This window comes from Stenella coeruleoalba, assembly GCF_951394435.1.
Source record: "Stenella coeruleoalba genome assembly, chromosome: X".
Classification (NCBI taxonomy): Eukaryota; Metazoa; Chordata; class Mammalia; order Artiodactyla; family Delphinidae; genus Stenella; species Stenella coeruleoalba.
The window spans coordinates 17,954,657-17,972,019 of NC_137152.1; the positions used below are offsets into that span (position 1 = coordinate 17,954,657).

Below are 17,363 nucleotides of genomic sequence, written 5' to 3' on the forward strand. Positions count from 1 at the left end.
CAAGTAAAATGCCACCTGACTATTCAATTTGGAGGTGGGAATTGTGGTGGATTGAAGATGGGCACGATTCCTGTCCCTTGGAATGTGAGCTGGCCTTCGTGACGTGCTTATAACAAATAAAATGTGGCATAAGCGATGCCGCGTGGCTTCCAAGGCTAGAACCAGTGTCAACCCCAACTGAGCTCCCTGTCAACAGCCAGCACCCACTGCCCGCCACTTAAGTGCGCCATCAGGGACCTCCAGCCCAATTGGGCCAGTGTCTGACTACAACCGTTTCAGAGACCCTGAGCAAGGACCACCCAGTCAAGCCCTTACTGGAATCCTGTTCCACAAAATCATGAGCAAAATTAAGTGGCTCTTTTTCTTGGCCATGCCGTGCAGCAGGCAGGATCTTGGTTCCCTGACCAGGGATTGAACCCGTGCCCCCTGCATTGGAAGCATGGAGTCTTAACCACTGGACCGCCAGGGAAGTCCCTAAAGTGGCTCTTTTAAGTCACTAACTGCAGCAATAATTTGTTATGCAACAATCGGATGATCAATTGCTTAGAGTTAGCAAAATATTGGACCTGTTTCTACACCCAACAACTAGAACTTGAGGTTTTCCTGATTCCTCAAATCAGGAAAGTAACTTTCTCTTAGCTCACCAGAGGCTATTCACCCAGAAATAAAAACACCGGTAAATGCTTGTTGCTGCTCTACAAGGCAGTCGAAGAACTGTCACCCCAGGACATGCTGACTCAGTTAAACCTGGGAGTAACCCCTGGGGGAATTCTGGGTGAACCAGAATCCCCGGTCTGGATTCATGCTACTCTAAGTGAGCTTTATGAACCTACAGTAGCTAACACCCTGGGAGCTCATCAGAAATGGGAATCTTAGGTCCCACCAGACCTACTGAACGCAAATCTGCACCTGAACAAGATCTTGCAGGGATCTGCAGACACACTGACACCTGACAAGCACTTGTGTGTACCAGGCCCCTCATGACAACTTTCGGAAAGAAGCAGCTTGCTCACAGCTCAGATCTTACAAAGACTTAAAAAGGTAATACTCGCCCCATGCCATAACCCATCACTGAGTTACTGACACATCAGGCAGTTTAGCCCCCTCCTCCCTCCTCTCCAACCCACCAAAGCCCACCTCGCCATGTTTCCTAGCAGCCTTCCAAGTCTAAAGCGTATGGGGTTTCCTTTCTCGGAACTCCTTACAGACAAGACTGGTATCTGAGACTGTCAGGCCTCCCGTTCTTACCCAATGTTCCTGACCACCAAGGGAGCCCTTTCTAAGAGAACAGTACAGACCTGACCAGCTCAGGGTAGCATGGAGTTCCCCCAGCTGGCCCCAAAAGGATGTGAACCAACAAAAAAACTCCATTAGGGAGACTGAGTACGTTCTACATAGCAGAATACATTTCTGATATATTAGCCAATGTCATTTTCATTTCTGGGGATGATGTCTGTCCTGAAGCCCTCTTCCCACTGATGCTGAGACCTCCATCACCTCAGGGGAGAGCAGATGCAGCTGAGGATACAGGAGACTGTGTTCAGCTTTTGACTTCTCAAACAAGCTCTTCTGAAGGCTCATTTCCAAAAGAATAGTTATGAAAGGTAAGGCTTTCACTTGAAAGAGCCAGGCTTTGAGGACTGCAGAAAGGGTTTTCTAAATGCCAGGAGTGTCCCTTTGATGATCAAGAACCAGAGGTTCAGTGGACTCAGGGTATAGAATGTTGAACTGTCAGCCCTGGAGTGGGGAAAGATGAAATTAACACAGGGGCAGTTTCCTGCCCTCGGGGAAGAAGACAGCCCCTCCTGAGGTTGAGGGAAAAGCCCAGAGAGGGATCAGAAGCAAGAGAATATAAGCAAGTCCTCTGTCTTGCCCTGACTCAGGTTCAAACCCCCGGGGGCAGAGGCAAGTAAGAAACCCCCTTAGGAAGCCCAGAGCAGAGGGGCTGGTACCCTGTTTACCTCGAGGAACTTTGGGAGGAAATGGTCCCACAGAGGCCCCGTGCCAACATGGCGAGCAGGTCAGACAGGGCCTAATGTGGCTCCCTCCCACTGCCCTCCAGTAATCGTGGGGGACATATTTGACGTTCCTGGGGACCCTCTCAAGGAACACTGATGGTAGCTGGGACTTGAGATCAGCATGACTGCCGGGTGGCACACCTGTAATGTGGGGAGGGGGGTAGTGAGGCAGAGGCTGTGGCCGAGACAGGCCAAAGAGGGCCGTGGCTGGGGAACAGATGGACGCGGCGGCCATGGGGATCTGGTAGCCAGGGATGATGGCTGAGCAGGTCTTGATACCCCACAACAACAGGTCAGCAGAGCCAGATCCGTAGCCCATCCAAGCCAGTACTCGGATCATGCCAGGAGAAGAAGGCCACAGGTTGAGTCCACGTGGTCTAAGTGCAAACCTTAAAGAGTCTGAATTACTTCAAGTGTCAAGAGTGGGTTGTTTTTTTTCCTGTCATCTGTGGAAATGGGAGCTCCTAAGTTTGGTTACAGAAATTCCTCTTGCCCCCTACCCAGTTGTCCTTCCCCCGCAAGAGAGCTGTTCCTGGCACCCCCCCCCCCCGCCTCCGAGTGGCATCTGACCCTGTGACGCACGGAAGGAAGCCTAAACCACTCGTCCTGCCAGTTCTTCTCTCCGCTGCCACCTCCACGCACCCTTTACCACATGAACATTGTCGATTTTCTCCAAACACGCTGCACTTCCTCATATACCCCCACCTTTGGACACACCTCCCCTGCCTGCTATATATAGCAGGCTTCTAATATTTTGGTGTAATTATTTATATCTGGCTCTGCTCTCTGTCAAGGGTGAGGGCCGTCTTATTCATCTTTGTATCCCGTTTTCCCACCAACAATAGCAGGCTTGTGGATGCACTCAGCGGTTCGTGTGTTAACCAACGAGAGTCAAAACCATCCAAAGACGGAATGGGCTGCCTTGGGAGAGAGGAAGCTCACCCTCATGGGAGACGTGCAAGCATCGGTTCTACCTGGATCTGGCAGTGATGCCAAAGAGGAGGTAGACGACTGGGTGAGTGACCCTTAGGAGCCCGTTCTACCTTCAGAGTCTGAAGGTCCCTGAATACCAGGAAAAGGCTGTAGCGGCAGCAGGCTGAGGGTGAAGGACGGTGGGACCAATGGGTGGAGTTCCAGTGGCCTCCAGGAAGGGGAAAGATAGCTCCGATGCAAGTGGCAGCAATGGGGGCAGCTCAAATATAAAGTGGCGTGTATTCGACTTCTTGAAATCCCTGAGTAAAGCATATGGTAACTCACTAAACTACAGTATCTGTACCGTGCCAGATGATGGCTTAACGTATGCAGGAAAGTATGCATGAATGCACCTACAGTACCTATAGACGTCATGTATGGTAGAAAATAAAATAGCAGAAAATAAATTAAGCCATTAAAAATCTACTTCTGCACCTACCTTTAGCTAAAATACCAATTCCAGCCCATCCCTTCCTCAAACTCTTCCTCGCTCCAAGATTCTCAGGCAGCAACAGGCTTATGGGAATTTTATGGAAGGTGGTCTGATGAAGGAAGAGGGATGGAGAAGCTAAGGAATTCACGTTACCGTACTGCCTCCTCAACCTTGGACAGCTCCACTTATAGAGTCAGAAAAACCGTATCTGATCCTGTAAGAGGGTAGAAGTAATTACCTTTGCCCCAGCTGTCTTTTTAAGTAATCCAAATGGATATTATCTGGGGAGGCTGGGTATTTTAAAATCCCAGCAATGACTATTCTGATTCCTGGTGATTATTTGAAACCCTGTGACATTGACGGAAAACCTCAGCTCAGGAAAATGATGAGTATTGGGCAGAGCCGAGACTATTTTTCCATTATACATTTGCCCCAAAGAGCACCTATAATTTGTGAGTTTTTGCCTGTTATAAAGTAGAGCAAAAAAGATGCAAATTCATAGATATAATTTCGAAGATCTTTCAGATCACAGTCTTTTTTTTTTTTTTTTTTTTTTTTGCGGTACGCGGGCCTCTCACTGTTGTGGCCTCTCCCGTTGCGGAGCACAGGCTCCGGACGCGCAGGCTCAGCGGCCATGGCTCACGGGCCCAGCCGCTCCGCGGCGTGTGGGACCTTCCCGGACCGGGGCACGAACCCGTGTCCCCTGCATCGGCAGGCGGACTCTCAACCACTGCGCCACCAGGGAAGCCCTCACAGTCATTTTTGAAATAAGTCACAGAGTGAGCCCTTCCATCTTTCACTGAGATTTTGTTGGGCTGTGAGGCTAAGATGGTTTGGAGTAATTCAGCACTTGTCATTAGCATCTCCTTCAATAAAGAGGTGTGCGAGGAACTCAGAGGCCAAGATACCAGTGAAAAGCCAACAAATTGGATGAAAGGTCCGTATCCTTCAGGCCAAAATATCACCCTTACATCTAAATAATATGAACCATTCCACAAGACAGAAGTGTGTGCCCGAATGATCTGGGGAAATGGCTCCATTCCCCGTGTGTTGGGAAGAGCCCCTGCACACAAAAGGCTTCCATCTTAAGCTGCCTCCCCATCATACTCAATAAAAGCACTCTCTTGTTCAGCCAGCACTTAAGGAGCATCACAGATGTACCAGGGACTGTGCTGGGGATGCAAAGATGGATGAGTTATGGCCGTGGCCTGTGGCACTTCACTCTAGCTAGGGACACACACCCACCCACCCACACACACACACAATCAGGAGAAGGGAGCTGACAAGGAGGTCCATGTGCGAAGAGTGTCTGCCTCTGAAGAGGGCGGGGGCTGTGCTGAATCATGGCCCAGGGAGAGGGTGCATGTCTGGGTTTGCTCCTCAGCTGGGCCCTGACCAAGATGCTCAGAGGAAGGGCATTCCAAGCCCAGAGAACAGCTGGAGGAAAGGTATAAAGCGGGGGTGTGTCTGGAAACCAGGACAGATTCCGTGTACCTGGAGTGTAGAGTGTGTGGAAGGCAGAGCACAGAGCTGAGGCTGGTGAGACAGGGAGAGAAACCCAGTAACAAAACCCAGGAGCGGGGACTTCCCTGGTGGCCCAGTGGTTAAGACTCTGCACTGCCAATGCAGTGGGCACGGGTTCGATCCCTGGTCGGGGAACTAAGATCTCACATGCCCCATGGTGCGGCCAAAAGATATCAAGAAAAAAAAAAAAACACAAAAAAACCCAAAGGTCCCAGAAGTGTCCCAGAAATGGAAGCAAAGACAAGAGCGTCTAAGCAAAGAACACGGTCAGCAGTGTCGTTATGCCCAGAGCGGGGACTGAGCTAAGGCCGCTGGATTGGGTGGTCCAAAGGGCATCTGAGAACTGAGCAAAGATGGGACAGAAGTCAGACTGCAGGTGACTGAGGAATGACAGCTGCCACTAAGAGGAGGACCAAGCAAGGATGTCCGTGAAGGTAGAGGCAGGAGGGAGGGCAGAAGGAAAGATCTGGGTTTATTTGTTTTTGTAAACTTCCGCGTAAGCTGGTAAGAAACTACTGGAGAGTGAGAAGCTTGGATCACAATGGGAGGAAGAATAAAAGAAAACATGCTCCAGGGAAGGGAGAAGGTAAGTTCAGATAAGAGGTTAGCCTGGGACAGAAAACATACCCCTCTTCCTCTGGATGCAGTAGAGGAAGCAAGGATGCAAGGACGCAAGGAGTTATGGGTAAATCAGGGCAGGAAGGGGAAAAAGAGGAGGTAAATGTTACCAAGGAGCAACCGAGCATCCCACTGAGGCTAGAAACCACAGATCATCTATGATGCCCAGGAGCGATTTCCCTGCAGTCAGAGCAGCGTAGGAGTACGAAGAGTACTTGATGAAGGAATTAATTCCGGGGAGCCCGCAATGGAAGGAAACCTCCCTCTTTCCAGTCCCCCAGTAAGTCCCTGGGGCCAACCAGGGTGAGCACAGGACGACCCTCACCTGCTTCCTTTATATGCTTGTAAACATCATCAGAGCCAGCAGAGGAGTACGGAATGTCATCGTGGGCCACAAAGTCAATCTGTTGGAGAGAGAGGAGAGTGACATCAACACCGGGATGGGGCTGCATGTCTGCAATTTGAAAATACATATTTTTTTTTAGAACAAAGTAGTTGTAATTAAGCAGTTGAAATGAGCAGTTTAGAAGGCAGACTTGAATCCTTGACTGAAAGGTATTTCCAACTGTCTCTGTTTCCACGAGCTGATGGGAACTAGATTGCTTTCTCTCTTTTGCTGGTCCCTCTTTCTTCTCTCACCTCTGACAGTAGGTGTTTTTGGCCTTCTGTTCTTCTGCCTCTAAAATCTCTCCTTCAGACAATTCGCTCATTCTTCAGATTTTTTTTTTTTTTTTTTTTTTTTTTTTTTTTTGCGGTACGCGGGCCTCTCACTGTTGTGGCCTCTCCCGCCGTGGAGCACAGTCTCCGGACGCGCAGGCCCAGCGGCCATGGCTCACGGGCCCAGCCGCTCCGCGGCATGCGGGATCCTCCCGGATCGGGGCACGAACCCATGTGCCTTGCATCGGCAGGCGGACTCTCAACCACTGCGCCACCAGGGAAGCCCCATTCTTCAGATTTCAATCACCTCTGCTATGAGGAGCCCAAATCCTCATTTCCTGTCCCACTGATGGCAATAGGCCCACCCTCACATTTAAGTCATATTTTATTTTATTTATTTATTTTTTTGTCCGTGCCACGCGGCATGCAGGATCCTAGTTCCCCAACCAGGGATCGAACCCGTGCCCCCTGCAGTGCAAGCACAGAGTCCTAACCACTGGACCACCAGGGAATTCCCCCACTTAAGTCAGATTTTATACTGTAGAAATGAATTCACGTCTCTCTTCGCATTTGATTCATACAACCACCTTGTGAGGCAGGTAGGGCAAGTATTACTATTTCAGTTGGGTCATACGGCTGCTGAAATGATAAAACTTGTCAAATTTGCCCAAAGTCACCCTTTTCTCTTTTGCCAGCCTTGCTGTCACTTTAGAAACCTGTCTGGAATTTTAATTCATCCTGAAAACTGGGGCCCCTTCCAAGGGCACCTCCATTTTCTAAGTTTATTTAGGCTCCAAACACCTTGGAATCAGCCTTTTTTCCCTACTTCCTTCACTCTCCGTAGCACATAGGTCACAAGTTCCATTGTGTGTGTGTGTGTGTGTGTGTGTGTGTGTGTGTGTGTGTACATAAGTGCATACACCCATCACTTCCTCTCCATTGCTTATGCCAAATCCAGGGCCCCATCACCTGGATTATTAATACCAACTTGAACCTGACCTCTTCCTCACTGCAGGCTCTTTCTTCTCCAAGCCATCCCTCTGTCACATGGTGGGGGGACCTCCTTAAACAGAATTTTCTTCTTGTCATCCTTGTGCCTACTGATCTTCACTAGTTCCTTGTTCTCCTCCTCCATCAAGTAAAAACTTCTTGCCTAACTTTCAAAGCCCTTTAACAAGGCTTCACTCCACCTTGAGAGGTAGAGTAGCAGTTTAATTTTGCTGGGTATAGATTCCTGCCCCACCACTTACTAGCTATATAACTCACAATTTAGTGGTAAGGATTAAATCAGGATTTCTCAACCTTGCTACTAGTGACATTTTGAACTAGATAATTCTTTATTGGAGGGACTTCCCTGGTGGTGCAGTGGTTAAGAATTCACCTGCCGGGGCTTCCCTGGTGGCACAGTGGTTGAGAGTCCACCTGACGATGCAGGGGACACGGGTTCGTGCCCCGGTCCGGGAAGATCCCACATGCCATGGAGCGGCTGGGCCCGTGAACCATGGCCGCTGAGCCTGCACGTCCGGAGCCTGTGCTCCGCAGCGGGAGAGGCCACGGCAGTGAGAGGCCCGCGTACCACACACACACAAAAAAAGAATCCACCTGCCAGTGCAGGGGACACGGGTTCAAGCCCCGGTCCGGGAAGATCCCACATGCCACGGAGCAACTAAGCCCGTGCGCCACAACTACTGCGCCTGCGCTCTAGAGCCCGCGAGCCACAACTACTGAGCCTGCACGCCACAGCTACTGAAGCCCACACACCTAGAGCCCATGCTCCGCAACAAGAGAAGCCACCTCAATGAGAAAGCCGCGCGCCGCAACAAAGAGTAGCCCCCATCACTGCAACTAGAGAAAACCCGCGCACAGCAACGAAGGCCCAACGCAGCCAATAAATAAAGTACATAAATTTACATATAAAAAATTCTTTGTTGGAGGGGGAGAGTCTGTCCTGTGCATTGTAGGATGCTTAGTAGCACCCCTGTCCTTTACCCACTAGATGCCAGTAGCACCCCTTTAGTTATGATGGCCCAAAATGTTTCCAGGCCCTGTTAAATGTCCCTTGGGGGCAAACTTGCCCCCACTTGAGAATCGCTGGATCAAATAATGTAATTATGTAAAAGTGCTAAAAATAATAACTGGTACACAGCAAGTACTCAATAAATGTTATTATCATCAATTCTATTCTTCGTACTCAAACTTAGTTGTTCCTCGTCTCCAGTGTATGACAACAACAACGTCTCAGGGTAGCCATGAGATTGAATGTGATTCATGTAAGAGCAAAGCACTTAGCGCAGGGCTGGGTACATGGCAGCCATCATCAGCATCCCCGTAATTCTGCACACAAGTTGAAGATACAATAGATGCTTAGTAAAAATGTGTTAGTGATTGCTGGAAGTAAATCCTATTGGAGTTTTTCCTTTTTCTTTTTATTCTTGCTGGGAAATTGTCTGCTCTGCTATTACCCATGCACATTTATCAGTGTTCTCTATTCTCTCCTGCATCGTGAATTTAAAAATAGAAAACTCTTAGAACAGCTTAATCTTATTTTTTTGTACTGCTTATAAAAGGAAAGAAGAGCTCCTAATGTGGGGCTGGTAGGGAGATACAAAGCACATAATTTGATGCAGATCAAAAGGATTTCTTGTGTTTTCAACTAATAAAAATCTTCTATCAGTAGGAGTCTCAGGGTCACAAAATCAGAGATATACAGTTCTCTCCTTAAAGCCTGACCCCTGTCCCTCTGGATAAGGTATGTGGTCATTTGTTCCACGAAAAATGATGCCTGTGGAACTCTAAGCATCAATAATAATGATGATGACATTTTTGGAGCTCTTGCTTTGAGCCAGCCAGTGTTTCAAGGGTTTTACTAGATGATCTCATTAGATCCTCAAAACAGCAGCCATGTTCTGGTTTAGGTAAGTGAGTGCAATATGTTGCTCAAGGTCCCACAGTTAAGAAGTTAAGCCACACATGGACCTGAGTGGTCTAGCTCCAGAGACCACACTGAGGAAGTGGGATGCTGTTGGTCCCCAGGCGTAGGCACAGGACAGGTGCTGCATCAAGTGACATCACATGACAGTGCCTGAAGTTACCTCTTGCCAAAATAAGAAGAGTCTTTGGACTTTCTGGGTATAAGCTGGAGAAACAGACGACTCCCTAATTCTGCTACTTAGAGAACGTGGAAGAATAAGTACCTTGTGTTTTTCCAGAAACTCTGGCGTGAGTGTCCACGGAGCATCTCTGATGACTTCATCCACATAGCGACAGTGTCTCAGCGCTTCGTATCTCTCTGCTTCATTCATCACGGTGAAACCTTTGAATTTGTGGGTGAGGTCATCACTGCAAACTGAAACAGGCAAATGCGTTAAATGCTGTTAGCTGGCCCAGGCCCTGCTCACAGCCATCCCAATACAGACATGGCTCCTTCAGCAAGACAAAGAACTCAGCCTTGCTAGGTGTGTGACATAATCAAACTCAGGGGGGTTTTTTTGTTCGTTTGTTTTTTTTTACGGGAACGAAGGATCAGGAAAGTGAAGCAAGCTGAAATCCCCTGGCAATTGAGAATTTCATTTTAGTGTTAATTACAACTGCATTCTCCACTGTGACTTTTATTAAAATTATTCTCCACGCTACCTAATGTGACTTTCACATCTTCTTATTTCCCTATCTCACCCTTCAGGGAACGTTACCATCCAGAAATAAAATGACCAAATGAACAGACAGAGAAGGCAGAACGAGGACCAAGAGGCCTGAGTTACAGAACGTAAGAACAGTCAGTTCCAATTCCTTTAACACATCACTGTACTTAGTAACCCAAGTGTGATTCACGTGCACGCACGTGCGCACACACACACACGCACACACACACGCACTTCTGTTCCCTGGAATGAGGTCCAGTCACTACACATTGGGCCACACGATCAAGAGGAGAAGGTCACGAAATAGAAGATCTGATCTAGCAGAGTTCATCCTTCCCACATGCCATCTTCTCTAGGTCTCGAGTTCCTGAATCCTCAAATGGGGATGGAACTATCCTCCACTATCAGCCTTAGAAAGGATTTTTTGAGGATTTATGTAGAAGTGCTTTGAAATAAAGTGAGCAATAAATATTATTCATTATCATATCCAGAATATATTTTTGTTGGCAAAAGCAGCTTTTCTACATGTCAGGAAGAGACGTCATTGTGGCTACAGTCCCTGTTTACCAATATCCCCGTCAGGGTCTTACTGCAGTCAGTCAGACTACCCTGACCACTCCTGAAGATGAGGTTTTTTTTCCTTTAAGGTATTATGTACATACAGTAACCTTACAAATGTTAAGTGTACAGGATACGTTTTAAAAACAAAAATACAGGGCTTCCCTGGTGGCACAGTGGTTAAGAATCTGCCTGCCAATGCAGGGGACACGGGTTCGAGCCCTGGTCCAGGAAGATCCCACAGAGCAACTAAGCCCGTGTGCCACAACTACTGAGCCCGCACTCTAGAGCCTGCGAGCCACAACTACTGAGCCCACGCGCTGCATCTACTGAAGCCCACGCACCTAGAGCCCGTGCTCCGCAACGAGAAGCCACCGCACTAAGAAGCCTGCGCACCACAATGAAGAGTAGCCCTCGCTCGCCACAACTAGAGAAAGCCCCGCACACAGCAACGAAGACCCAACACAGCCAAAAATAATAAATAAAATAAATTTATAAAAAAACAAAAACACAGTCATTTTGATGGAACCAAATCATGACCCACATCCAGAAACAAACCTGGCCAGAGAGTAAGTACAACCAACGGTTACACCCAGCATCCTCGGAAACCCTCCGACTGCAGCCCTCACACCCTCTGCAACCAAACCGTCAGCAAAACTGCTGGCTCCTTCACAGCGCACCGGAAGCCACATTCCTCTCGCCACCTTCACTGCTCCCTTCCCAGCCCATTCACCGTCTCTACCCTGGATTACTACAGTGGCCCCCTAACTGGTCACTGGATTCCAGCCTCCCCACAACCCCCAGCAGCCTGTTCTCATTGGCCAGAATGATCCCATTAAAACCTGTCAGATGACATCATCCCCAGGATCCGAACCCTTCCCATCTCCCTCAGAGTAAAAGCCAAACTCCTCCAGAAGCCTACAGGCCCCTACAAGATCCACATCTCCCTCAGCCCATTCCTTGCCTCTCTGACTGCATCTCCTATTGTGTCCCAGCCCCCGGCCTCCTTATTTCCTGAAACCACCAGGAATACTCCTACTGAGATCAGGGCTTTGCACTTCCTGTTCCGCAAACCTGGACCAGTTGTGCTCCAAGTATCCATCGTGCTCACTCCCTCTCCTCCCTCAAGGCTTCCCCAACCACCCTATTCTAAATTGGGATCCGCCCCCACCACTGGCAGGCCCCACCCCTCCTAACTTCTTGCTATGGTGCTCATCATCATATAACTGTCTTATTCGTTTGTTGTTGGTGTTTCTCTATTAAAATATAGCTCCCTGAGGACAGGGGCTTTTGTCTGTTTTATTTTCTGATGGCCCATAGTAGGCTCTTAACAACTACTTGTTGAATGAATTAACAATGCTTGATACACACAGACGCTCAATAAAGGTTTACTAGGATTTAAGATAAAAGGTATATATTTACCTGCAGGTACATTTCAACATACATGCAAATAAAAGACTACTGTGTCTCTCGATACACGTGTATGTCTATATATCTGCTATACATACTTCCTGTGATGATGTATAGACATGTGTAGAATGCAATACAACACAGAAAACATTGTAGTGTCTTACATTACCAAAACACCATCCACCACACGGCAGGCTCAAAAGCCTTGGTAAGTATTAGAACCACCTAAGGAGCTTGTTAAAGATGCCCAGGCTCCACTCAAGGTTTTGATTCAATGGGTGCTATGGTCTAAATGTGTCCCCCCAAAATGCATATGTTGAAATCTTAACTCCCAAAGATGATGACATTAGGAGGTGGGCCTTTGGGAGATACTTAGGTCATAAGGGTGGAACCCTCATAAATGGGATTAGTGCCTTTAGAAGGAGGCCCCAGAGAGCTCCCTAGCCCCTCTCACCATGTAAGAAAACAGTGAAAAGGTGCCAGCTATGAATCAGTAAGCTGGCCCTCACCAGAAGACCATGTTAGCACTCCGATCTTAGACTTCTCAGCCTCCAGAATGATGAGAAATAGACTTCTGTTGCTTTGAGCTACCCAGTCTGTGGTATCTTGTTGTAGCAGCCCGAACAGACTAAGACAGTAGGTCTGGAGCGGGGTCCAGGCAGCTCTAGTTTTGACAAGCTTCAGGGATGATTCTGAGGCATACAACATTTGAAAGCCCCTAAAGCATATTATGAACATCTTGAGTAAAGAGCCCAGCCTGTGTGTGAATCACCCATCATGCCCAGCTCGGTGGGTGGGTGGTGGTTAGTAGGGCCATAATGACCATGTTATGTATTGATTCACTGAATGCATTGGTTTTGACTTCATAAATAAGAATTATTTATGGGCCAACCTATACAATTAAAAAATTGATCTATGGCTTTTGAAATGTTCTTAAAAGACTTGACGTTTTTAAAAGACTAAAGGATTTTATTAAAATAGTACCTCAAGAATTGTATTAAGCAAAAAATGGATTTCAGATCCATCAATTTTCTATTTTAAACAACAGAAAACTAGGCCGAACCATATCCTCCCCCCACTTTTGAACCTGCACCTGAGCAATTTGGTGTAACTTCGAGATGACGGAGATAATGGCCTCTTGACAGAGCAGAAAGAAAACAACCAACCTGTTTATGCCGACATGGGGTCCTATCTTCATCTCCCAGGAGTGACCTCAAGAAGCAGCTGAACATGCTGACCAGTTATTGTCTAAACAGTAATTGCGCCCAAAGCAGCACTGTTGTTCCCCAGTCTTGGCAAATGCACCCTAACCAGATGGAGAACTCTGAGCCATGGTGTTCCGTGGATGAATTCACTGAGCTGTCTGGGAGCTCCCGCTGTAGCTAACCTATGCTGGCAGCTCACTGTGCTCAAGATGAATTATTACTAATACCCCGTGGGAGAGAAAATATAACATAGGGGATGAATTTTGAGCCCAGCAGACTTGGTTCGAATCCCAGCTCTGCTACTTATTACCAGGAAAGTTACTCAAACTCTTTAAGCCTCAGTTGTCTGTCTTTAGCACATGGCGAAGTTTGGAGAATTAAACTTGATCATCTGTGTGAGCAGAGAGTCATGCTCAGAAACGTCTGCTACTTATTAATAGTACTCGTGACCTAAGACCATTTGTGGAGATATTTATTCATTTGTGTTTTGGGCTCTGTCTTTTCCCTGTCCCCACTTCATGCGCATGCCCGGCTTCTCGGTACAAACTCGCCCGCAGAAGCTGTGAAGTTCAAGCTGCTGGTAGACAACCTGTCTTTCTGGCGGCCGTTTTCCCAACTTGGGGGAATTCCGTAAGGAAGAAGACAGACAGAAGATTCCTCCACAGGAGGAAGAGGTCAAAGGTCGGGGGGAGGGTCCCACCAGCAGGGCCTCAGGAGGGGTGAGGACACTGGGGTTCACCTGGGCACAGACCGCCGGGGCCTCACCTTCCACAGAAACAGTGGATTTGCTCCTTCCTAGCAATTCTGTGGGCTCAGTTGACGAGGGCAGTGCAAAAACGGTGCTGGGCTGGGGACTGCAAGCCCCTCTCCTGTTTCTGTAAACATTTTAGAATCTTGTTTGACTCTGGGGAGGCGAAGGGACCCCAACAAGGACCGAGACTGAATCTCCCACCAGTCAGGCAAAATGGAGTCTTAGAGGAATATTTAATTTCAATTAAGACACAATAGAGCATAAGCCCACATTTACAGAGTACTATTCATGTCTACTATAGTGGGAATAGTATTTCTATGGCTGTTATCTTTTTATTCCCCTCCTGTGAGGCAGAAGTGAGTATGTGGTGACTCATACCCTTAAAAAAAAATTTCCAGGAAAAAATCTCTGATCTCTTCAATAAATTTCAATTTCTTGTCTTGTTTTTAAATGACATGAGCTTTTAAAATAAAATGGAGAAAAAAGAGGCATTACAACTGGATAGTTTCAATTCACTAAAATAATGCCCACAGAAGTTTGCATAAAAAATTTTCAAATCATTACTGACTACATGCTTAAAAATTAAAAATGCAGGTATTATAATCATAGTGCAAAAATCATGGTAGTTTGTGGTAGCCGTTACTGCCTAAGGTTGGGAAGTAGACTCTAGTACCTCCAGTTATCACAAGTTCTGGTCTTTGAATCCATTATTTCTGCCAAATACTAAGTATTTCAACTGTACCTGTCTGTGCACTTGCCCCGGCCAGAGTGATTTCATGAGCAAAGCCCTTGCTCCACCCGAGGAAATTCCTACAACAAACCTACCTGCAGATGTAAGGGGGCCCACAATTAATATAGCAGGTTCTTTCAACTCACTATAACCATTTTATTTGCTAACTATATACATAATATTAAGAGCTAGCCTTTCAACCGACAACACAGAATACCTATTTTAAAGGACTCTCTAAATTTCCTCCCTATAGAATTTTCTGCCATTAAGCTGTTTTGTCAAACTCAAGAAAGATAGTCTAAGGTACTCTTCAAACTAGGGTACACATACCCTTGGGGATACGTAAAGGCTTTTCAAGAGGTATCCAAGCACTGGTAGTTTTAAAGGAATTGATTTCCAGATCCTCAGCTTCCAAGGGTACCCCTTCCTAAAATTAATGGGTCGGAGAAAGCCTCTGTGTCCAAAACCAACCTTACTCTACTTCACAAAAGAAAGCATCATGCAAACCTTACTACCTGCATTGCTAGGGGCAGGGAATTAAATCCTGAGGTCAAACCAAATGGAAACCTCGTTTAATGACTATTCAAAGAACTATGAACCTATAAAAGCTTCCTGTCTTTCTCCTTCTTGCATACCTCTCTGTTATAGGTGAAGTTGAAAGTTAGAAACTAAATATGGTAGAGTGAGGAATAATGCAAATTTTTACTGAACAACTTTGCCTCTACCTTCTCCCAACTATTATCAAAGGATGCAAGGATCTTGAGGGATAAGGCCCACGAATTCAAAGCAAAAGGAGCACTGGAAAGAAATACTGAATGGTAAAAATTGCTTTTTCATGTAGTTAAGGGTAAGCATTTTTCCAGCTCTTCTCAATGCTTATACTGAATCCTAAAAATGCCTTTTCCCTTGTAGTTAAGGCATAGCATTTTTTCCGCTACTCACTTCAAAATCACTTCAATAAATCAAAGCTGTATAGGCTGGTACTGCTGCTTCTTAGAAATACAACTGGAATATTTTTCTGGAATTGTCAAATGTTTCAAAGTACATTGGAATAAACACATGGATAAAATATTTACAAGCTTTTTTCTCAGGCTTCATATATATTATTTAAAAAGGAAGTTAAATATCTATTGTATCAACTCACATCATATTTATTCCATTTACAGATAATCTTTCTCCCATTTCCTCTTCTAAATGTTTATTATTTCCTACCTCCTCATAACAGAGAATAAAAGATCTATGCCAAATTACTTTTTGGTAGTATATGCCCTTTTCTATCCTCAAGTACATAGGAAAAGTATCTAATAAAGGGTTAGATATAACCTAACTTAAACTAACCTTTTAATAGATACCCAGGGTATCTAACAAAGATAAGTTATTTCTGATTTTTACATTGGATTTTATTTAATTATTCCCCAAAGCCAAACACCAGAGCTTGACACACACATATACCAATATTTAGACAAGGAATAACATGTCTTTAAAAATCATACTCCTTTTCTTATAAATATCATATAATTTTATGTATAAATTATACTGTATTACTATAAATTAAGGATATTGATTTATTTTTGTAACTTTTTATCTTCTTTGTAACTTGTTATATTAGACCTACATCATTTTAATCTTGACTGATTCTTTTTCTTTTTTTTTGACTGATTCTTTTTTATACAATGGATTCTATAATTCATTTCTCAATGGTTTTTATAAAGCTTCTTGAAATAATTAATACATTTGAACTGAAAAGACTTTGTCTTAGTTTCTAGGGTTTTCGTAGGTTTGACAATGAGGACTGGTTTTGCCAATTAAGTTAGATGGTATTTTCTGCAAATTTGCTAAAACTGCAGCCCCAAGGTGTGTGTATGTGTATGTGTGTGTGTGTGTTTTTAAGTTTCTAAGCAAATGATAAATGCATTTTATCAAAAATTATTGGATTGGCAATGGTGTAATGAAATTACCAATATTTCTATTTCCTCAACCCTTTCTGAGTATATCTGGTTGAATAGGTTGCTTTTAAGTAACAGTGTAAGGGTTATAATTAAGAGTCATTTGATAAGTCTTGGTAAAGCCTTTGTGTTATACTGCCTAGAAAGGGAAAAAGCAAATTATTCTAATAGCTTGGAAGCAAATATTTTTCCAGGTCACATCATTTCTAATCCACTGCCTAACAACAAATTTGAAAGAGGATCTTAACAAATTATCACTTGATAGACCATTAAAATTATTTTGATGACAATGATAAATTATTTTTGTGATATTTGACAAATAACTTATGAGTTCAAAGACTGAGTGGTATCTCTGTAACAAACTTCTTCCATTTCCATCTAAATATTTCTGTGAACAAAATATTTTAGCACTTACATCTGTAACAAAGAAAAAGAGGAATAAAAGCAATGTTAAACACTGTCTCATTCTAGCAGTAATATATTCATCCACAAAAATATCCATCTACAATTTCTTCTCAATCATTCAAAAGAAGCCAGAGGGTTAAAAAAAACAAAACAAAAACAGGAATTCCCTGGCTGTCCACTGGTTAGATGTCCGCACTACCACTGCTGGGGGCACAGTTTCAATCCCTGGCTGGGGAAGTAGGATCCCACGTGCCACGTGGCCAAAAAAAACGCAGAAAACAAAAATACACCTTACCTATAGAGGAGCGAGGATAAAAATTACATTGGACACCCTCACAGAAACAAGGCAAACAAGCAGTGAATGAAGTGGGGAAAAGCAACAAATAACAACATACAAGGGAACTCCCATAAGGTTATCAGCTGATTTCTCAGCAGAAACTCTGCAGGCCAGAAGGGAGCAGCACAATATATTTAAAGTGATGAAAGGGAAGAACTTAC

At 45.3% G+C, this 17,363-nt stretch overlaps 1 protein-coding gene across 3 annotated transcripts in view; it reads right to left on the reverse strand.

The window, feature by feature from the left end:
• The window catches only part of PCYT1B (phosphate cytidylyltransferase 1B, choline), a gene marked incomplete at its 3' end in the record, with an annotated part of 149,209 nt that overhangs the window by 42,937 nt on the left and 88,909 nt on the right, over positions 1-17,363 (reverse strand). For all 3 annotated transcript variants that reach the window (XM_079910043.1, XM_079910045.1, XM_079910044.1), the window contains exons 4-5: positions 9,417-9,568; positions 5,891-5,969 (exon numbers count right to left, since the gene is read on the reverse strand). In XM_079910043.1, the coding sequence (XP_079766169.1) occupies positions 5,891-5,969; positions 9,417-9,568 (231 nt within the window). The remainder of the gene's footprint in view (positions 1-5,890; positions 5,970-9,416; positions 9,569-17,363) is intronic.